Genomic DNA, 24469 nt, shown 5'->3' on the forward strand with positions numbered 1-24469 from the left:
CGGTTCAAAAATTTCTTCTGCTATCTCCTTCAGTACTCTGGGGTGTAATTAATCTGGACCTGGAGACTTGAATTCAATTAGGTTAGCTAAGTGTTTCCTCACTATATTTCAGTTTATAGATATCCTGGATTCTTCTATTCCCTTAATAGGACAGTGAAGAACAGTTGATGTTACATTTCCTTTCTGAGAGAAAACAGATGCAAAATAGGAATTTAAAAGTTCGGCCTTCTCAACATCCTGTCTTACCATTTCATCATTTTCATCCTGTAAAAATCCTATAGCATCTTTGAGTTTTCTTTTACTTTTGACATATCCCCAAAATCCTTTATTATTGCTTTTGACGTCGCTTGCAAGCCTCAATTCATTGTCAGCTTTAGATAATCTGATTCGTGCCCTGCAGGTCCTGCAGACGGCATTATATTCTTCTTTAGCTATGCCTCCCTCGTTCCATTTTATAAACATTTCTTTCTTCCTTTTTAGCATGTGCTTAAGTTCTGTGTTCATCCATCCTGGTTTCCTTAAACGCTTCCTATTCTTCCCTCTTTTTTGGAATTGTTAACAATTGTGCTTTAAGAATTTCATTTTTCAAGATTTCCCATTCTTCCTGGACATTTTTGTCCTTAAGGATATCCAGCCATTGGATCCCTCCAATTCTCTTTCTGAATCCCTTAAAATCTGCCTTTCTGAAATCTAACCTTGACGTCTGAGTCTTCACAGGTCTTCCTCCTCTAGTTATCCAAAATTCTAAAATAGCATGGTCTCTGCCTCCTAGGGTCCCAGCCATATTCGATAAGATGGGCTAATGTTTCTCCCAGGCTTAATAGAAAATGACTTATTGCTGATTCTTAAACTGTTACATGACTACAACTTTCTTAGTAAACTTTCTTTTGGAAAATATCTACCTGAACCTTATTTGAGCCTTGACCCTTTAAAGGTTCAATCATGTCAAGCCCTTACCGTCTGTCCTCCAGGTTATAAATTTAGGTTCATGGAGTCTTTCCTGACACGTCTTATGGCTCAGAACTTGCACTTTATGTCTTTGTTGCCCATCTATAAATCTGTTGAATTAAATATCAAATTCCAAATAACCTCTGACTGAATCCTCCACTGACTGCGCACGACTGAGAGCAGACGGCCCTCGGGCCTGAAGTGTTTCAGCGGAGAATTTCGTTATTTAATCTCTATTAATCAGTGGTGTTTTAAAGGTTTATACAGATTTTGCAATACAAACTGCCTGTATTACTAAATACAACAAATAGATCTCTTAGACCTGATGATGGTGTACTAACTTTGAAACCAAAAAAAAATAACATCCCACAACTCGTCAGAATGGCTGTATAATATTCTTGTTAAAAAAACATTTTATGAATTTAACTAGAATTTTTACCTTTAATAATGACAGAATTATACACGCCTTCTGACATGGATTTTTAAAGTAAGTACACCAGGCTCATCAGTCCGAGATGTATTAATAATGTACGCTGTTTGTATTGTGAAATATGATGGCTGATACACTTTACAGGGAGTCTCTCAGCAAAAAGATGACTGTTCAAACCAAGCACAGGCGTTCTGTGCACCTTTGGTGTGGCCAAACAGTTCAATGCACCTTCCCATCTACTTGTTTTCCATCTGTCTCCGCTCTCTTCTATAAAGTCAAAGTTGTCAGTGATGGAAAACAAGTTCAGTAGATGGGAAGGTTCACTGAACTGTTTGGCCACACCAAGGGTGCACCGAGCGCCTGCACTTGGTTTGAACAGTCTTTTTTTGTTCCTGAGAGGCTCTCTATAAAGTGAATCAGTCACTAGACTTCACATTACAAACAGATTATATTATTACATAGATCTATTAGGCCTGATAAGGCTGGTGTACTTACCATACTTTAAAAATCCATTCTAGAATCCTGTCATGCCCGCCATGTCCGTTATGCCTGTCATGTCCGTTATGCCTGTCATGCCCGCCATGTCTGTTATGCCGCATGACTCCTGGAGCGGTGTGCAGATGCACTGAATTCTCATGCCCGTTATGTCTCGTGCTGCAAGATGCCTGGAGCAGTGTGCATGTGCGCCTTACCTCATGGCTGCACGCCGTTGCTAGGTAACCATTCGTCTCTGCTCTGATTCTGCAATCCTCTGTATTCCTGGAGCCCCTGATCATGTGACCTTTCCTATGTTCCAGCACTGTCTGATTCTGCAATCCTCTATGTATTCTTGGAGCCCCTGATCATGTGACCTTGTCTATGGTTCAGCCCAGTCTGATCTAGCAACGCTCTCTATGATCCTGGAGGATCTGAACCGGAAGTCCTTCCCTGATCCTGACCCGGAACTGCAGGTGCTATGGTGCTATATCACACCGCCCCTTCCTATGGTCGGGGCCTGAGTATCGCGTTGCTTCCATAGTGCGGCACCCCCTTACATCTCCTCCCTCATTTCTATCGGCCTAACCGACCACTGCGCTCTGCAAATGACTTTCGACTAACCTCTACCCTAATCCGTACCTCCCACTCCCGACTCCAAGACTTCTCCCGTGCTGCACCAATCCTCTGGAATGCTCTACCCCAAGATATTAGGACCATCCACAATTTGCATAGTTTTAGGCGCTCGCTCAAAACACATTCGTTCAGAGCGACCTATCACATTCAGTAATCAAAGTCATTTTATGCTTGTGTGTGTGTAGCCCATTCACTATCTCCATCTATCCCCCACCCCCTGAAGATGGCTGGACTATCATTGTAAATACATCATTGTAAATACAAACCTGTGCTTTGTATCTCCCCCACCTCATTGTAGATTGTAAGCTCCCACGAGCAGGGTCGTCTTATTTTGCTTTAATTATTGTATTGTTAACGTTATTACTTATGACTGTTGTGTTTGAAACTGTTCAACTGTAAAGCGCTGCGGAATACGTTGGCGCTATATAAATAAAGATTATTATTATTATTATTATTATTCCCTGCATGGCTGCTTGGTCTGCTCGGTCGCTCCCTGTATTCTGTGCCCCTGCACTCTGCTCTGTAGTGCGTCTCTGCACACGCTCTGTGCTTGTACTCTGCCTCTTGTTTCGTGCCTTGTCTTGTGTTATCTCTCGTGCCATGTTTTGTCTGTGTCATGCTTGGACTTGTAGTCCTTCCGATGTTCTCTGCCTTGCCTGCTTTGCCTTGTCTTGCCTTTGCAATGCTTTGCCTTGTGGTCCTTCCTACGTTCTCTGTCTTTGCTTGTTCTTCCTTGCTCTTACCTATGGTGCTCTGTTGTGCCTCCTGGCACACGCACCATTCCACCTCTCTTACCTATGGCGCTCTGTAGTGCCTCCTGGCACACGCACCATTGCTCCTCTCTTAGCTCTGGTGCTCTCTTGCACATTTCCACGCTAGTCTCAAGGTTTTCCCTTGACCCGGCTCAGGGCTTCGGCCTGCGCTCTGCCGCTAGCTCTGTTCTCGCTCTGACCTGGCTCTGTGTTTCTGCCTACGTTCTGCTCATTGTTCCGTACCCTGCCTAGCTTTGCCTTGTTTCTTGCTTTGCCTTGCCTTGTTTCTTCGTGTGCCCTTTGCATGCGCCTGGCCTTCCTAGCCTCCTGTTTGTGCCTCAGCCGTGCCCGCCCTAGCCGTGCCCGCCTGCTTGTGCCTCAGCCGTGCTCGGTCAGTGACAGCTGTGTCGCCTGCTATGCCCCAGCCGGGTTCGCTGGAGTCTTACCCGCCTGTTTGTGCTGCAGCCCGTCCAGCTAGCCAGTGCCCCAGCCGTGCTCTCTGTGCTTCCTTGCACCCACGCTGTCCCTGCGCTGTGCTTTGCGTGCTCCCCTTGCCTGCCCCGTGGCATACCTCCCCGTGCTTCTGTAAAAGTACGCGCAGGCCTTGCCATGTACCCTGTCATGCCCTCTCGCATGCACAGGTCCTAGCCTGTACTCTGTCCCTGGTGTGCCCTCTGCATGCGCAGGACTCTGCCTTGAACCCTGACCCTGGCGTGCTCCTTTGCACGCGCAGGACTCTGTCTTGAACTATGACCCTGGCGTGCCCTCTACACACGCAGGACTCTGCCTTGAACCCTGACCCTGGCGTGCCCCTCGGCATGCGCAGGACTCTGCCTTGAACTATGACCCTGGCGTGCCCTCTGCACGCGCAGGACTCTGCCTTGTCCCTTGTGCCTTGGCGTGTCTCTACACACGCATCCTGTCTTGTATGTTGAACTTTGAACCCTGGCGTGTTCCCTACACATGCATCTGCCTTGACCCTGGTGTGCCCCTAGCACGCACCCTGCCTGGAATCCTGCCTTGGACCTCGGCGTGTTTCCTAACACGCACCATGCCTGGAGATCTGTCGTGCCTCCTTGTCTGTACCCTGGTTTGCCTGCTGGAATCCCAGAACCTGCCATCCCTGCCAGAGATCGTAAGGATGAAGTCTACAGCCTGATGCCCTGATCCCTGCCAGCTGTCCGGAGTCCGATGCCATTGTGTCCTTGCCGGTAACCGGGCTTGCCTTCTAGCACGTACTATTCCATGGACCTTGGTGTGCTACGCACGCACCTTGCTGTGTTTTGCTTGTTATCACGTTTTGCACCTAGTGTTATCCTGAATTTGACTTACTGAAGATAAATTGAACTTACGTCTTGTCTTGTTTCCTGCTCGTCAGACACTCACATTGTGTCTTCCTTGAGCGGCCGTCTGGTGCCAGCAGTCGTGGTGGCTCACCCCCTTAGTCTTGCCCCTGACACTACCTGTATAGTGGGTGGTTCCTCACAAGGTCAGCTCACCCTAGGTGGGTGGGTGCCACGACCCAGAGGGTCCACTCTAAAGAAATCGACTCAGCGTAAGCTGACCTCGTCACAAATCCTATATACTGTTCTTATCCTTCTTGGTATTAAAATAAGCTCTAGTTGGAATTATAAAATGTTCATCTTTTACAGCTGCTCTAATGATTTTTTTAAGTAAGTACACCATCATTAGGTCTCCTCGAATAGTCATTTTGTGCTGATAGACCTCCTTTATACAGTATGAAACTGTATGCTGACGTTTTCTCTCCTTGCTACAATAAATACATAATACACATAACACAACCATGGCTGGCAATAAACTTATTTCTGTGAGCTGCCTTTTGAACACAAGTTATATTTTGATTGTTCGATACTTACTTTTTGGCAGCTTTCTATGAATTCCTCTATAGTGACGACTCCATCTTTATTTATGTCCATTTTCTGTAAAATACATAGTCTAGATATAATAACTGCCCTCCTAACAAAAGTGTATATTAAGTGGGAAATTTCATTAAAAAAATTACATAAGTCACATTTTTATCATTAACATATTTTCCACGTTCTTTGCCAAAGTAAAAAGTTATGGTGTTAAAATTATCACAGACGGATGACCTAAATCATTAGACCCATCAAAATAAATGTACCTAAAGAAACTAAATTAATCACAAAATAGGTTACCAATAAATAGAAACAATGGTCACCGAAGGTACTACCGAATAAAAAGTATTTTTTTTATTAATAAACAACATTAAGGGTGTGTGCACACGCTGCGGATTCTGCTGCGGAATTTTCCGCAAAGATTTGTCTAAATCCGCAAGTAAATCCACAGGTCAAAAGACCTGCCGTTTATCTGCGGATTAGCCTGCGGTTTGACACCTGTCATGGAGCAGGTGCCAAACCGCTGCGGAATCCGCACAAAGAAGTGATATGCTGCGGATTTAAAAATCAATTCAAAGTCCGCGCGGAAAATTCCGCACCGTGTGCACGGCGGTTTTCACTTTACATTGCTTTTATGGTACTGTACACCACAGCAGAAACTGCTGCGGATCCGCAGGACCAAAACCGCTGCGGATCCGCAGCAGCATCCGCAGCATGTGCACATACCCTAAAAAGTCATAGATAAATGCTTGGTCCTAAAAAAGAGGGACAATCATGCCATACGGTGCCCTAGTGCAAAAAACTATAAATATAGCAAGGCCCAGTATAATGAGCGTATAGTCAAGTCCTGAAACAATAAGAAAATAAAGTGCCACGTATATAAATTAAAGCAGAAATAACTCAAGTTGATATGAACAACCAAGAGCAGACTCAAAAAATACAATAATAATCCCAAAAGACACTAAACCTGCATTAATGTAGGCTGCAATGAAAAGCATGGATTATCTTAGTCTACAGGAAGTCATGTGCTATGGATATTTTGTAAGCCCACTGTTGCTGCTATCTAAAAAGGAAAAATCTGCACTAATGGCCATTCAGGTACATAGGTAATGGTAATAGCTGGGAATACATTACTAAGTGGTGTGCACGTGGGAAATCCCCAAACGTCCTTCTGCCTCTACGCGCGTTTCACACTGCTTCTTCGGGAGGCGTGAATATTGTAGATTTCTTAAAGGGGTAGCCTTGTCTTATTAAATGTGTAAACTTGCAAAGTGTTTGTTAAAATATAAAACTTTGCGCTTAACTTTTTATTAACCCCTTAGCGACTGCCGATATGCATTAAAACGGCGACCACTAAGGGTAATTATTCCCTCATTGCCTTTTAAAAGGCTCTAGTGCACCTCAGAGTCAGAAAATCTTCAGGGGTAGCTGAGACCCACGAGAACATGATCACGGCCGGATTTTCCGGTGTCCGATAAAGTGATCGCCATTATTCAGTGAATAACGGCGATCACAAAAAAAAAGTGTGCCCGCTGTTCCAATGATTTCTCTCTCTTCTGACATGATATACATGTCAGAGGCAAGAGAAATTATGCCCCTGAGACCACCCGGTACCTCCACCATCCCCCAGTCCCTCCTGATCAGTTCTCTAGCCCAGTGTCATCTTCCTGGAAAAAAAAATGTCAGGCGCATGTGCAGTGATCTGGTGGCCGGTAACCTGGCTACAATGGGAAATTTTCTTATTGGTTACTTTTGATCACTGTGATATTCAGTCTCAGACGTGGCCGGTTTACAAGGCTTGTGTGCTATGTGCTTCAGAACATTCAAGCGCTGCTCTCAAGCTCACCGGATCGCTGGATCCTTCTCTAAGCTTCTCCCACACTGCAAAAGCAATGCTGGCTCTGCTTGCAGCCAGGGAAAACGCATGTTACAATTCAGCTGTGTGACCATGGTCCGATCTTCAGTAGCGCACCGGCACTGACAGGTGAGTGGTGACCCCTGAAGAAGATGATGCAACCCTTTAGGTTATATCTGTATCTAAATTGTGAGTATGGGGTAAAATAATAAATATAAACTTATTTAAAATGTTACCTTATGTTGATGCTCAAGGTCTTACACACAATGTCATTTTGATGCAATTTTTGCATGAATTATTTTGAGGCAAAACCAGTAGAGGATCTTAAATTAAAGAGTAACCATCTTTTAAATTGTATTTAATAAATCACTACTGCACATGAAAATGAGAAACTATGTAATATATCTGATCAGAGAGCTCTGTTTCTGTCTCCTCCTGGACTGATATCTCTCTCTAAGTTCATGGCTAAAGTCTGTAAAATCTTTTATGCAGCGAAGATAGATTTTCCCATTACTGAGATAGGTGTTTTTAATTTCTACGGAGGGGGAGGAGCTAGAAGCCGACACAGACATTCCGCTGTAAGCTCTACTGAAATGACAGTTCTCCATAGAACTTTATGAGCACAACCTGACATCTCCTATATCAGTAAATGAAAAAAAAAAATTAATTAATTGAACACAGATTTTACCCGTGAATTAAAAATTTTGAGAATGCATAAATAGTCCTGGAGGAGTAGAAAGTGGATTTTTCTGATAGGATATTTTACAATGTTTCTTATTCTCATAGACACAATTGATTTATGAAAAAACTAAATTGATGGTTATTCTTTAAGAAAAAAAGGATAAATGTTCCAAAACTGCACTTAGACCATTCTGAGAACTGTATGTATACAAGTCAAATGAATTTCTATCCTCTAAACATTCTCTACCAATATGTCACAGATAACAGCTTTATATGTGGATCTTACCTGGAAGAAGTTTTCCACGTGTTGTTTTGGGGTATCTTCCCTAACAACAGGGTATGTGCATTTACCCATCATATCATAAATGGCCTTCATGATGTCAAGCATCTCCTGTAAGACATGATCAGTAGACATCAACATCAGCTGCCATGCGTCACATTTCTACTTGATGACATATACAAAAGCCTGTACAAGTTTAAGATCCCCTGGTCGAAATTATTGATATTGTAATGGTAAGCAAGTTGAAGATGAAATGATGTCTATAAGCACTAAAGTTAAAGATGATGCATTTTCTTTGAATTTTAGGTAAACGATATAATTTCATTATTTACATTTTAAAAATTACAAAAAGGAAAATTGGCCGATAAAAAAGTTTGGGCGCCCTGCATGGTTAGTACCTAGTAGCTCCCCCTCTTGAAAGTTTCACAGCTTGTAAATGCTTTTTGTAGCCAGCCAAGAATCTTTCAACTTTTGTTTGAGGGATTTTCAGCCATTCTTCCTTGTAAATTCTTCCAGTTCTGTGAGATTCCTAAGTCGTCTTGCATGCACTGCTAATTCGAGGTGAAGCCACAGATTTTCAATGATGCTCAGATCAAGGGACTGTGAGGGACATTGTAAAACCTTCAAGTTGTGCTTTTTGAGGTAGTCTATTGTGGATTTAGACGTGTGTTTAGGCTCATTATCCATTTGTAGAAGCCATCCTCTTTTCAACTTCAGCCTTTTTACAGATGGTGTTATGTTTGCATCAAAAAATTGTTGAAGTTTCATTGAATCCATTCTTCCCTCTACCCGTGAAATGTTCCCCATGCAATAAGCTGCAATGCAACTCTAAAGCATTAGAGCCAAGAAAGGAAGATCCAAATGAGAGGTAAAAGGAAACGACAATAAGGCATGGATGGAAAAATAAAACACCTTTATTGAAACAATTGATGAGAAGGTGGCACTAACAAAAGGAAAGTGTGCCTCCATACAAATATAAAATCTGATCAAATCTGATTGTGGAAACTTCACACTATACCTCAAGCAGCTTGGATTGTCTGTCTTTCCACTCTTCCTCCAGATTTTGGGACCTTGATTTTCTTGCCTCCTCCTGCCAACTCAAACTCAAAAATATACTAAAGATAAATATAGTGGCGCATGCAACCTTCCTGAAGAACCGCAGCAAAAAAACAGGAGTCTATACGAACAAGACCCAATGAGTGAGCAAACTAGACAAAATAAAATGTTTGGCGCTGATTTTCAGGTATAAATGTATAATTAATTTCCAAAGTTCTATTTAAAACAATGAGCATTTACAAGATGGCCGTATATAAATCCTCATTCTTTTAAATAGAACTTGGAAATTAATTATACATTTATACCTGAAAATCAGCGCAAAACATTTTATTTTATCTAGCAAACTCAAAAATATTCCCGGATCTGTGCATTACTCTACCATGAAACCACAAAAACACTAGTGCATGCCCTTATCTCCCGCCTCGACTACTGCAACCTCCTACTCTATGGCCTCCCCTCTAGCACTCTGGCACCACTCCATTCCTTCCTACACTCTGCTGTGTGACTAATCCACCTGTCTCCCCGTTATTACCCAGCCTCTCCTCTATGCCAAGCTCTTCACTGGCTTCCTATTGTCCAGAGGCTCCAGTTCAAAACTCTAACTATGACATACAAAGCCATCCACAACCTGTCTCCTCCATACATCTATGACATGGTCTCCCGGTACTTACCTACACGCAACCTTCAATCATCTTAAGATCTCCCTCTCTACTCTCCTCTTTTCTCTTCTTCAAACAACCGCATACAAGACTTCTCCCGTACTTCCCCCATACTCCGGAACTCTCTACCCCAACACATCATACTTTCCCCTACCAAGGAAACCCTCAAAAAGAACTTTAAGACCAACCTCTTCCAACAAGCCTACAACCTTCTGTGATCCTCAGTCTACTGAACCGCCGCACGACCAGCTCTACCCTCTCTTAGTGTATCCTCACCCATTCCCTGTAGACTGTGAGCCCTCACTGGCAGGGTTCTCTCTCCTTCTGTACTTGGGTGTGCCTTGTTTTGCTTATGTTTATTGTACTTGTTTATATTTGCCCCTTTCACTTTTAAACTGTCATGATCCAGGACGGGGTTTCGCATTGGCCCGTCCTGGTCAGACTGGGGGTTAATTGTTCTGCCTCTCTCTGGCAGAGGGCGGCTATTTAATGTTCACTGGACCTAGGTCCAGTGTCAGTTATACTCCTGCCCTCGGCTGAGTTAGTTGATCTCTTGTATACGTGTGCCTTGTGCCTGATAACTTGTTGCTTATTTGGTTGTGATCCGGTTCTGTCCCTGTTACGAGTTCTGCCTGCCCCTCTTGTACCGCACCGCTCTCTCGTGTATGACTCTCTGCTTGTGACTCGACTGCTCTCTGCTCGTCCCTTTGGTACCGCACCGCTCTCTTGTGTATGACCTTTGGCTTTGTCTGACCTCCCGTCTATTTACCCCTCCTGTACCTTGTTTGCCCGTACTGTGTATGACCTCCGTTTTGCCCCACTGAGTTTTCTACGTGCTCTGAAAGCAGGACGCTAAGCCCCGCCCCCTTGCAGTCACATGACCATAGGTCCTGTGCCGGCTGGCTAAACGTCAGCGTTCAGGTCCTGTGCATCTGTACTTTCTGGCTGTTCTTGTCCCCAGGGGTCCCTACAGTGCGGGTGAGTCCCTGCTCAGCAGAGGCTGTACGCTGGCGCTGTCAGGATCCTGATATAAACGCCATGAAATAAATGGCGCTATAAAAATGTTTAAAATAATAATAACCTGGGCTTCCATAACACCTCAGCAGTGCCACAGACTGATCGCCTCCATGTCACGCCGCATTGATGCTGTAATTGATGCATATGGAGCCCCGACCAAGCACTGAGTGCATTTACTGAACTTACATCTTAGTAGGCCAACATTTCAGATTTTAAAATACTTTTTTCAAGCTGGTGTTATAATGTATTCTAACTTACTGAGATAATGACTTTTCATTGGCTGTAAGCCATAATCATCAACATTAACAGAAATAAACACGTGAAATAGATCACTCTGTGTGTAATGACTCTATATAATATATGAGTTTCACTTTTCGTATTGAAAAACTGAAATAAATTAACTTTTTGATGATATTCTAATTTTGTGAGATGCTCCTATACTCTACCTCATTCTTTGGTCGGATTATATTACACCCCCTTCATCAACTACATACCAACTTGTTGTGTTTCATACCAACAGGTCTGACGAACCCACATGGTTAATTAACCATATAATGGTAGGATTATAATGGCCTATCATCAGTTACCACATAGAATACATATCCCCATTATAGGGGATTGCTAGTAGTTTATTTGATATTATTTTGCCGCCTTAATACCGTTACACTTGTGGTGACAGACATCATTGGGACCTATTATTGTGGTATTAAGCCCATTATAGGGGATTTTTTGGAATTCATTTGCCGCTACCCTGTGGCCCCAATATGGGGATATATGCGGCATTAACCCCATTATAGGGGTATGTTAGTGATTTATTTGATGCCATTCTGCCGCTCTAATATGTTGAAACTTGTGGCGCATTAGGTGGCGCTAGGTGAATAAGAATGTTATAGGTCTATTCATGAATGCCTGCTACTTTATGCTTAGCAAAGAAAAATATTGTGTACTAATATCTGCATACTTCATCTGTGAGGTCCTTCCTGGACTTGCACGTCCTTGAGTGTTATAAGTGATAGACATCTTGCACTTTTCTATTTCACACTGGTATTTGACTATGTGATTTTAATTTTTGTACTAATAAAAATTGTATTGTCTATGCATATATTGCCTTTTGATCATCTTTTCTATATGTATTCTTTGTTGTGTTTCAGCACATCCATTACCTATTTGCTGTTACACAGTTCACTTTTTGAGCTTTGCTTCTATATACTGCTTTGCACATCCCTGGGCATTGATCTCTACCAGCATTGGACACAGGTTGCAAGCTTTGCAGGTGCCATGACTCTCATGAATATTCCCATATCATTTAATCCCTGCTTCTTGAGCATTTGGTCTGGTATAGTGAGTACCTTTAGTGGTTTATAATTCAAATTTTCTGATCTTCACGCATTTTTATCAGATTTTATAGTTGTATGTGCAGGCATTCTTTACTGTTGTTAGTGCCACCTTTTCACCAATTGTTTCAATAAGGCTGGGGTCAGACTTGTGAGCGTGATGAGAGAAACTAGCTCGAGTCTCTCGCATCAATACCCGGCACTCGGGACCGGAGTGTGCGACTGCATAGAGATACCTGCAATCGCACACTCCGGTCCCAAGTGCCGGCGACAGTGCTGGGTATTGATGCGCGAGTTTCTCGCATTGTACTCGCAAGTCTGACCCCAGCCTAAAAGTATTTAATTTTTCCATCCATGCCTTATTGTCATTACCTTCCTACCTCTCATTTGGATTTTCCTTTCTTGGTTCTACTGCACTGACCCGAGTGGTAAGCCATTCTCTTCCATGCATATGGCGTTTGGTAGAGCGGCTTAGTATACATTTTTTGCATAAAACGTATCAACTAAATACCCTGTTTTGTGATCATCTTTTTACTAGCACTTGCTGTTTATTGTTGAAATTTTTTTTTACAGCAGAGTATTTTTTCACGTTTGTTGTACTGTGTTTCACTGTGTTCCAGTCTCTTGGTGGTGTGAACACTGTCTTACCGACTTGTTCACTGTATGTGCATGGCCCATGAGTTTGTATTCAATTGGTTTCTTGCTTTTGCAAGTTTTTGGGAGGTCTCCACCCCTCTCATGTGGGCCATGAACATATAAACCCATCTCACACAGCATGTCCACATCAGACATTACCTCTCTGAATCCTGCTCATATAGGTACTGTTCACATGGTCAGGTTTTAAATACATTGGATAGGACTGCCCTGATGGGTATACCTTGACGTTTGGTAGAGCGGCTTAGTATACATTTTTTGCAAAAAACGTATCAACTAAATACCCTGTTTTGTGATCATCTTTTTACTAGCACTTGCTGTTTATTGATGGAATTTTTTTTACAGCAGAGTATTTTTTCACGTTTGTTGTACTGTGTTTCACTGTGTTCCAGTCTCTTGGTGGTGTAAACACTGTCTTACTGACTTGTTCACTGTATGTGAATGGCCCATGCGTTTGTCTTCGATGCACATATATACCACTATTATTATAGTTACACACCTATAAGTCTTCTAGTTGATATATGCATTGCCTTGGTCCCATGTGTATTTGTTTCTCATAACCCTAAAGCATGACTGATCCACCCCCATGATGAATGGTTAGTGAGATGTTCTTTTCCTGAAATTCTGAGCCCTTTTCTCTCCACACATACCTTTGATCGTTATGGCCAAAGAGTTCTATTTTAACCTTATCCGCTCATAGGACTTGTTTCCAAAATGCATCAGGCTTCTTTAGATGTTCTTTTTTATACTTCTGATGCTGAATTTTATGGTATGCAGGAGAGGTTTTATTCTGATGACTCTTCGATGAAGGCCATAGTTGTCCAGGTGTTTCTGAACAGTGGAACAATGTACCACAAATCCAGAGTCTGCTAAATCTTTCTGAAGGTCTTTTGCAGTCAAGCAGGGGTTCTGATTTGTCTATCTAGCAATCTTACGAGCAGCTGTCACTGAAATGTTGATTGATCTTCCAGACCTTATCTTAACCTCCACTGTTCTTCTTAACTGCCATTTATTAATTACATTTTGAATTGAGGAAAGGGCAATTTGAAAATGCTTTGCTATCTTCTTATATCCTTCTCCTTCTTTGTGGGCCTCCATCATTTTCATTTTCAGAGTGCTAGGCAGCTGCTTAGAAGAACCCATGGCTGCTGTTTTTTTGGCACAAAGTTAGAAGAGGCTGGGCTTTTATAAAGCTGGGAAATTTACATCCCCTGGCTTTTCCCAATGATGATAGTGAACAAGCCATAACCCTAATAGGCTAATTAACATCTGAAACCTTGTTCAAAATTATCTGAACACACAAATCTCCAAAAGTGTCCAAATTTTTGCATCCACCCATTTTCCTTTATGTGGTTTTTAAAATTTAAAAAATTACTATATATTTTTGTAGACTAGAATACAAAGGAAATGTGTCATCTTTAACATTAGGTCTTTTAGACATAATTTCATCTTCAACTGGCTTAACTGTTCACAATAACAGTAATTTTTATCAGGCATGCCCAAACTTTTACATGCCACTGTAGTAAGTGACTACTAACCACCCCTGGTGATATAGCATATATCTGCCACAGGAAATAATGTATGTGGCATTCAGTATTAAATAGATCTCGACTTACAGAACTTCATCATCTAATTTCATTTGCTGCAACTGGTGTAATAATATAGCCAGATCATTAGGGTGTGTGCACGAAAGTGTTGGCACCCTGGAAAATGAAGTATTTCTCCCAGAAAATGATTGCATTTACACATGTTTTGTTATACACATGCAAATTTTACATAAGTTTGCACAAAAAAAAAAACAAAAATGGGCCGGACAAAATTATTGGCACCCTCAACTTAATATTTGGTTGCATACAATTTGGAATAAATAACTGAAATCAATCGCTTCCTATAACCATCAACCAGCTTCTTACACCTCTCAGCTGGAATTTTGAACCACTCTGTTTTTGCATACTGCTACAGGTCTCTCATATTTAAAGCCACCTTCTCCCAACAGCAATTTTCAGTTCTGTCCAGAGCTGTACAATGGGATTTAGATCCGGACTCATTGCTGCCCACTTCAGAACTCTCCAGCTCTTTGTTTCCATCCAAGTATCTTTAGAGTCATTGTCCTGCTGGAAGATCCATGACATTGTGACCCAAAATCCTTTGGTCATCTTCAGATTTCATGATGCCTTGCACTCAATGCCAGTGGCAGCAAAACAACCCAAAACATATTTGAACCTCCACCATATTTGACTGTAGGTACTGTGTTCTTTTCTTTGTAGGCCTCATTCCATTTTTGGTAAACAGTAGAATGACGTGCTTTAAAAAAAAGCTCTTGGTTTTATCTATCCACAAGATGCTTTCTGAGGAGGATTTTGGCTTAATTACGTACATTGTGGCAAACTGCAATGTGATTTTTTATGTCTATGTTTCAGCCGTGGGGTCCGCCTGGTTCTCCTGCCATAGCATTTCATTAAATTAAAATGTCAACAGATAGTTTGAGCTGACACTGATGCACCCAGAGGCTGTAGGACAGAATGATTTTTTTTTTAACTTGATCTGGGCTGCTTATCCACCATTCGGACTATCCCACTTTGCAACCTTTCTTCAATTTTTCTCTGCCATCCATGTCCAGGAAGATTAGATACAGTGCCATGGTTGTAAACGTCTTGATTATGTTGCGTACTGTGAGCAATGGAACATCAAGATCTCTGGATATTGTTGATATTTTTCAACAACTTTGGCTATAAGGTCCTCAGACAGTTCTCTTTTCCTCTTTCTGTTCTTTATGCTTAGTTTGGCACAAACAGACATACAATGCAAAGATTGAGTCTTCTCCCTTTACCTGTTTTTAATTAGTACAGATTTGCACCATGAGCTATTACAGTGCTGCTAGTGCTTTACAAATATATATATATATATATATATATATATACACACACACACACACATACCGGTATGTGTATATATATATATATATATATATATATATATATATATATATATATATATATATATATATATATATATATATATATACACACACACTACCGTTCAAAAGTTTGGGGACACCCCAACAATTTTGTGTTTTCCATGAAAACTCATAATTTTATTGATCAAATGAGTTGCCAAATTAATTTAAAATCTAGTCCAGACATTGACAAGGTTCGAAAAAGATTTTTATTTGAAATGATAATTTTCTCCTTCAAACTTTGCTTTCGTCAAAGAATGCTCCCTTTGCAGCAATTACAGACCTTTGGCATTCTAGCAGTTAATTTGCTGAGGTAATCTGGAGAAATTTCACCCCATGCTTCCAGAAGCCCCTCCCACAAGTTGGTTTGGCATGATGGGCACTTTTTGCGTACCATACGGTCAAGCTGCTTCCACAACAGCTCAATGGGGTTGAGATCTGGTGACTGCGCTGGCCACTCCATTACAGATAGAATACCAGCTGCCTGCTTCTTCCCTAAATAGTTCTTGCATAATTTGGAGGTATGCTTTGGGTCATTGCCCTGTTGTAGGATGAAATTGGCACCAATCAAGCGCTGTCCACAGGGTATGGCATGGCTTTGCAAAATGGAGTGATAGCTTTCCTTAATCAAAATCTCTTTTACCTTGTACAAATCTCCCACTTTACCAGCACCAAAAAAAACCCAGACTATCATATTACCCCCACCATGCTTGACAGATGGCGTCAGGCACTCTTCCAGCATCTTTTCAGTTGTTCTGCATCTCACAAATGCTCTGTGTGATACAAACACCTCAAACATGGATTTGTCTGTAGATAACACTTTTTTCCAATCTTCCTTTGTCCAATGTCTGTGTTCTTTTGCCCATATTAATCTTTTCCTTTTATTAGCCAGTCTCAGATATGGCTTTTTCTTTGCCACTCTGCCCTGAAGGCCTGCATCCCAGAGTCGCCTCTTCACTGTAGATGTTGACACTGGCGTTTTGTGTATACTATTTAACGAAGCTGCCAGTTGAGGACCTGTGAGGCGTCGATTTCTCAAACTACAGAATCTAATGTACTTGTCTTGTTGCTCAGTTGTGCAGCGGGGCCTCCCACTTTTCTTTCTACTCTGCTTAGCGCCTGTTTGTGCTCTCCTCTGAAGGGATTAGTATACACAGTTGTAGGAAATCTTCATTTTCTTGGCAATTTCTCGCGAGGAATAGCCTTCATTTCTAAGAACAAGAATAGACTGTCGAGTTTCACAAGAAAGTTCTATTTTTCTTCCCATTTTGAGAGTTTAATGGAACCAACAAATGTAATGCTCCAGATTCTCAACTACTGTAGCTCAAAGGAAGGTCAGGTTTATAGTTTCTCTAATCAGCCAAACTGTTTTCAGCTGTGCTAACATACTTGCACAAGAGTTTTCAAGGGTATTCTAACCATCCATTAGCCTTCTTACACAGTTAGCAAACACAAAGGTGGTTGTGGAGACTGTTGTGAGCTCATCTGTACATTCACCTTTTGTGTCCAAGGATCTCCCTCTTCTGGTGAAGGAAGGTAGTGAGGCTGATTTGGATGAAAGAAATCAAACACCTAATCAGGTGGATTGTGACTGGGTAACAGGAACATCAGATTGGATAAAAGGCAGCCGACGCCCTTCTGAGTGGCTGGTGATTTCTCTGCTGGATTCTTGGAGACCAGTCTGATTCCTGCTTCCCAAAGATAAGTTTTTGCTCTGCTATTGAACTTATTAGTTTTGGTTTTGTTTACCTTGGTTTTTGAGTTCAGCCATCCCCGGCCAGGGATGTGCTGGATTCTTATTCCTTGATCAGTGTTCTCTTTTGCTCTGCTTTCAGAATATTCTGAGTGCTGATATAGGGTTTGAAGTCTAGTGACTTCAGGGTCCTTTTTGCTTATCAGTTGTGTTGGTAATATTTTTAGCAGGGTTTTCTCGGATTGCAGACAGCAGCTTTTCTGTCCTGTCCTTTTTAGTTAGCTTGGGCCCCATCGTTTGCTCAACCTATCTTTCTATCTGTGTTAGTGTTTTCATTTCGTTTCACCGTCATTATATGTTGGGGGCTGCCTATTGCTTTGGGGTCTGCTCTGGGGTAGTCAGTTTTTCCCTTTTCTCTCTTTAGGCTTATTTAGATCTCCGGCTGTGACGAGGTGTCTAGGATCACCGTAGGAACACTCCATGGCTACTGCTAGTTGTGTGATAGGATTAGGGGTCTGCAATCCGCTAGTTTCCAACCTCTTTGATTTTCTGGGCTGAGCTTGTGTTTTGTTTTTTCCTCCTCGGTGACTCAATCATAACAGGAGACCATGTTATCTGACACAGCTCTCCATCTTTCCCCATCTTTTTTACATAGTCCTTACTTAGAATGGAGGCATGATTTGGGGGTCTTTGCCGTGTTGCGACACACATAGTGATCCCAGTAAGGGCAAATCAACAAATCGGATGGCATGTCCCTGCAGAGTACTGTGATAGCTATGCTGGGTAAGTGTGCCAAGAATTGGGAATAAATCACCGACAGCATCATCTGCAACGCACCCTACACCATCACATCTTCCCTCCGTGCTTCACTTTGGGCACCATAAATGTAGAAAACATTCGTTCCCCTTTTCGGTGTCTCACAAGACATGGCAGTTGGCACCATAAATTTCAAATTTTAACATAAGACCACAGTACAGATTTCCGCTGATCTAATGTCCAATTCTTGTGTTTCGTCTTCCAAACAAGTCTCTTTTTATTTGCAGGCTTCAGTAATTGCTTCTTTGAAGAGAACAAAAAAGTTTGATTCTCACAGTCTCCTCTGGACAGTTGATGTTAAGATGTGAATGCTACTCCTTAACTGCCCATTATTTTTGAAGGCTGTTGTCTAAGATGCTTTCAATTTGTGTTTTTTGAGACTGGTAACTCTGATGTACTTATCCTATGCAGCAGAGGTCTTCCTTCCTGTGTGGGCCAGTTTCATCACAGCGATTAATGGTTTTCATGACTACACTTAAGGATACATTGAAGGTTCTAGTAATTTTTTAGATTGATTGATGTTTATGTATTAAGGTAATGATGAACAGTTTTCTTTTTACTTAGTTGGGTGGTCCTTTCCATATTCTGAATTACATCATTTGTGTAATATGGTTAAGCACTGGGATCTGTGTGCCTACATTTCTTCTGCAAAATACACCGATGGTCACAAACACTTTCTGAAGGCCAGTGATTCCACAAATAAACTCTTGGTGAGGCAAACCTGTTCATTGGAACCCATTCCAGGTGACGACCCGATGAGGCTTCTTAAGAGAATTACTAGAGAGGAGGGGCAAAGATGTCAGCAGAGTAAAAAGAAGGATTTTGACTAACTTAAGCTGTAGTACATATTCTGCTTCGCTTCATGCATATTTCTTTACTCCTTATTTTCATGCGTTTCTTCATTGTTTTGCTGCCTTCAGTCTGACACTACAATGCGTACATTCCTATAAGATAATGGAAAATCTTTGCATGAACCGATGTGTCCAAACACGCACACATACATACACACACATGCACATTTTTCCCTTTTTTTTTTTTTTACAATCCAGATGTTTTTCACATTTCACCATAAATTCTTGTGTAGTGAAATACCGAAGCCAATGGAATAGAAAATAATGATTGGAATAATACAATTTTTCTATACATTATAGGAAAGTCTCTTACCTCTTTAGTGATATATCCATCTTTATTAATATCATATAAATTAAATGCCCAGTTAAGTTTTTCTTGGATTGTCCCTCTCAGCAGAGTAGAAAGTCCCATTACAAAGTCCTACAGAGACAAGATGGAAATATGAAAAAGTAAGGAGCCAACAACTACTGGCTGTAACGTTAAGTCCACAAAACCCGATGAAAGATCACATGCTGCATACTTACAAAAAACACTAAATCTGCAGCAAACACTTTATAATCAGTGATATGACCCCCTCGCTGTTGTATGTACCATCCTGTACACCAGCACACTACTAAGTTTTTGCATCAAGGGTGAAATGACCTAGTTTTCATTTTCACCTTCATCTCCTTTCTACGGCACTTTATCAATTTCTCACCCCATGCTTGCTAATAATGTAGTCTCATCTCCCATTGACGAAGAGCAAGGGTTCGCTAAGGGGCTGTTTCGCAGACGGAAGGGTCAGGTGCTAACAGCTGCATGGACGTCTCTATGGCACATACAACCATGGACGCCTCTATGTCACAAACAACCATGGACGCCTCTATAGCACATACAATCATGGATGCCTCTATGACATATACAATCATGGACGCCTCTATGGCACATACAATCATGGACACCTCTGTGGCACGTACAATCATGGATGCCTCTACTATGGCACATACAACTATGGACGCCTCTTTGGCACATACAACCATGGACGCCTCTATGGCACATACAATCATGGACGCCTCTATGGCACATACAATCATGGACGCCTCTATGGCACATACAACCATGGACGCCTCTATGGCATATACAATCATGGACGCCTCTGTGCCACATACAACCATGGACGCCTCTACTATGGTACATACAACTATGGACGCCTCTTTGGCACATACAACCATGGACGCCTCTATGGCACATACAATCATGGATGCCTCTATGGCACATACAATCATGGACGCCTCTGTGGCTTACACAATCGTTGACGCCTCTATAGCACATACAACCATGGATGCTTCTATGGCACATACAATCATGGAAGGTTCTATGGCACATACAATCATGGACGCCTCTATGGCTTACACAATCATGGACGCCTCTATAGCACATACAATCATGGACGCCTCTAGGGCACATACAATCATGGATGCCTCCAGCGTCGGACTGGAACACCTTGGGCCCACCAGAGAAAATCATTCTTGGGGCCCACTATGTAGCTGCATAGAGTTAAATACCAGACCACCAATTATGCGGTAAAACACGCTAATATCCGGGTATAATATAAGGTTGTACATGTCTTAATTATGTAGCAGGAGTTGGGGTAGCCCCCTCATAGAATATAAAGCAGCCCCCTCACATAGTATAATGCAGCCATCTCATAGAATATAATGCAGCCATCTCATAGAATATAATACTGCCCCCCTCATAGGGTATAATACTGCCCCCCTCATAGGGAATAATGCACCCCCTCATAGGGTATAATGCACCCCCTCATAGGGTATAATGCACCCCCTCATAGGGTATAATACTGCCCCCCTCATAGGGTATAATACTGCCCCCCTCATAGGGTATAATACTGCCCCCCTCATAGGGTATAATACTGCCCCCCTCATAGGTCATAGGGTATAATGCACCCCCTCATAGGGAATAATGCTGCCCCCTCATAGGGTATAATACTGCCCCCCTCATAGGGTATAATACTGCCCCCCTCATAGGGAATAATGCACCCCCTCATAGGGTATAATACTGCCCCCCTCATAGGGTATAATACTGCCCCCCTTATAGGGAATAATGCACCCCCTCATAGGGAATAATGCTGCCCTCCTCATAGGGTATAATGCTGCCCCCTCATAGGGTATAATGCTGCCCTCCTCATAGGGTATAATGCTGCCCCCTCATAGGGTATAATGCTGCCCTCCTCATAGGGTATAATGCTGCCCCCTCATAGGGTATAATGCTGCCCTCCTCATAGGGTATAATGCTGCCCCCTCATAGGGTATAATGCTGCCCTCCTCATAGGGTATAATGCTGCCCTCCTCATAGGGTATAATGCTGCCCTCCTCATAGGGTATAATGCTGCCCCCTCATAGGGTATAATGCTGCCCCCTCATAGGGTATAATACTGCCCCCCTCATAGGGTATAACGCTGCCCCATCATAGGGTATAATGCTATATAGATATATAGATATAGAGTTAGATAGATATAGATAGAAAGATAGATGTAGAAATAGATAGATATAGAGATAGATAGTAGATAATGGATAGAAAGTAGATAATGGATAGATATAGATAGAAAGATTCATAGAGATAGATAGAGATAGATATAAAGATAGATATAGAAAGAAATATAGATAGATAGATAGATCGATAGGTAGATAGATATAGAGATAGATAGAAAATAGATAATGGATAGATAGATAGATAGATATAGAGATAGATAGCTATAGATAGAAAGATATAGAGATAGATAGATATATAGATAGAGATAGATAATAGATAGAGATATACAGATATAATAATAATAATAATATAGACATATATAGATAGATAGAGATAAATATATATAGATAGATGGCTATAAATAAAAATAGATATAGAGATATATATAGAGAGAGATAGATAGATAGATAGATAGATATAGAGATATAGAGATAGATAGATAGATAGATATAGAGATAGATATAGAGACAGAGATATAGAAAGATAGATATAGAGATAGATATAGAGATAATAGCTAGATATAGAGATATGTATAGAGATAGATATAGAGTTAGAAAGATAGATAGATAGATAGATAGAGATAGCTAGATAGATAGATGGATAGATAGATATAGATAATAGAGTTAATAGATAGATATAATAGATAGATATAGAGATAGATGGATAGATCAATAGATAGATAGATAGATAAAGAGAGAGAGATGGAGATAGAGATAGAGATAGATAATGAGATATAGAGATAGATATAGAGATATAGTGTTAGATAGAAAGATAGATATAGAGATAGATAGATATAGAGGTAGATATGGATGTAGAGATAACAGATATAGAGATAGATAGATAGATATAGAGATAATATATAGATAGATATAGAGATAATATATAGATAGCTATAGAGAGAGATATATAGAGATAGATATAGAGAGAAACAGATATAGATATAGAGATAGATATAGAGATAGATAGGTAGATATAGAGATAATAGATAGATATAGAGATAGATATAGATATAAAGATAGATAGAGACAGAGAGAGCGGTAGATAGAGAGAGATAGATACAGAGATCGATAAATAGATAGATAGATATAGATATAGATAATAGATAGAGATAGATAGATAAAGATAGATAATAAATATAGAGATAACAGATAGATATAGAGATAGAGTAAGATAGACAGATATAGAGATAGGTAGATATAGATAATAGAGATAGCTAGATAGATAGACATAATAGATAGATATAGATATATATAGAGATAGATAGAAAGATAGATATAGAGATAGATGTAGAGATAGAAAGATAGATATAGAGATAGAGCGATAGATAGATAGAGATAGATATATATAATAGATAGAGATAAATAGATAGATAGATAGATAGATAGATAAAAGATAGATAGATTTAGAGATAGAAAGATAGATATACAGAGATAGATATAGAGATAAATAGATAGATAGATATAGAGAGATAGATACAGAGAATAGATATAGAGATAAATAGATAGAGAAAGATAGATAGATATATAGATATAGAGATAGAAAGATAGATAGATATACAGAGAGATAGATATAGAGATAGATAGAGATATATAGATAGATAGCTAGAGATAGATATAGAGAGAAATAGATATAGATATAGAGATAGAGATAGATATATAGATATAGATATAAAGATAGATATAGAGATAGATATAGATATAGAGATAGAGCGATAGATAGCGAGAGATATAGATATAGAGATAGATAGATACAGAGAAAAGATATAGAGATAGATAACGGATAGATAAATAGATAGATAGGTATAGAGATAGATAGATATAGATATTAGATAGAGATATATATATAGATAAAGATAGATAGATATAGATGGTAGCTAGATAGATAATAAATATAGAGATAATAGATATAGAGATAGATAGAGTAAGATAGATAGATATAGAGATAGATAGACATAATAGATAGATATAGAGATAGATATAGAAAGATATAGAGATAGATAGATATAGAGATAGATGTAGAGATAGAAAGATAGATATAAAGATAGAGCGATAGATAGAGATAGATATAGAAATAGATAGATATAGATAATAGATAGAGATAGATATAGAGATAGATAGATATAGATAATAGATAGAGATAGATAGAGATATATAGAGATATAGAGATAGATAGATAGATAGATAGATAGAGACAGATAGAGAGAGCGAGAGAGATATAAAAAAAAAACAAAACACAATACTCACCTCTCCTCCTCGCTCCCACGCTGATCCCGGCTTCAGTGTCAGGAGCTGCCCCCTCTGCCAGACACACAGCGGGTGCGCGATGTAGTGATGTCATCGTGCACTGGCTGTGAGCCAGGAGCAGAGGGGACTGAGGGCGGCACCAGCCCTGATTTACAGATGCAGAGCAGCTCACTGGGCTGGGGGCGGGGCCTCTGGGGGTGGAGACCTGAAATGATATTCACTGCTTCGCAGTGAATATTCATTTCTCTTTAGCAGCGGGGACAGGGGCTCCTGCCTCCTGACACCCGCTGCTGCTCCGCTGGCAGGGGCCCCCATAGCAGCTGCATGGTGTGCGACACACCACTGGCTGGGGGCCCCTGGAGCAGCGGGGGCCCTAGGCAACTGCTGGCCCTGTATGCCAGCAGGTGCCAGGGCCCACCAGATGCCAGGGCCCACCGGAGAATCCACCGGTTCTCCGGTGGGCCAGTCCGACGCTGGATGCCTCTATGACACATACAATCATGGACACCTCTATGGCACATACAATCATGGATGCCTCTATGGCTTACACAATCATGGACGCCTCTATAGCACATACAATCATGGACGCCTCTATGGCACATACAATCATGGACACCTCTGTGGCACATACAATCATGGAAGCCTCTATAGCACATACAATCATGGATGCCTCTATGGCACATACAACCATGGATGTCTCTATGGCACATACAATCATGGACACCTC

The 24469-nt window shown here is 41.1% G+C and overlaps 1 protein-coding gene across 2 annotated transcripts in view; it reads right to left on the reverse strand.

Annotated features, from left to right (window-relative positions):
• Nucleotides 1–24469, reverse strand: part of KCNIP4 (potassium voltage-gated channel interacting protein 4) — a 976654-nt gene that overhangs the window by 18914 nt on the left and 933271 nt on the right. For both annotated transcript variants that reach the window (XM_073574668.1, XM_073574667.1), the window contains exons 5-7: nt 19283–19390; nt 7940–8044; nt 5118–5180 (exon numbers count right to left, since the gene is read on the reverse strand). In XM_073574668.1, coding sequence (XP_073430769.1) covers nt 5118–5180; nt 7940–8044; nt 19283–19390 — 276 coding nt within the window. The remainder of the gene's footprint in view (nt 1–5117; nt 5181–7939; nt 8045–19282; nt 19391–24469) is intronic.

This window comes from Dendrobates tinctorius, unplaced genomic scaffold (assembly GCF_039654945.1).
Source record: "Dendrobates tinctorius isolate UK_male_01 unplaced genomic scaffold, ASM3965494v1 ptg000039l, whole genome shotgun sequence".
Taxonomy (NCBI): Eukaryota; Metazoa; Chordata; class Amphibia; order Anura; family Dendrobatidae; genus Dendrobates; species Dendrobates tinctorius.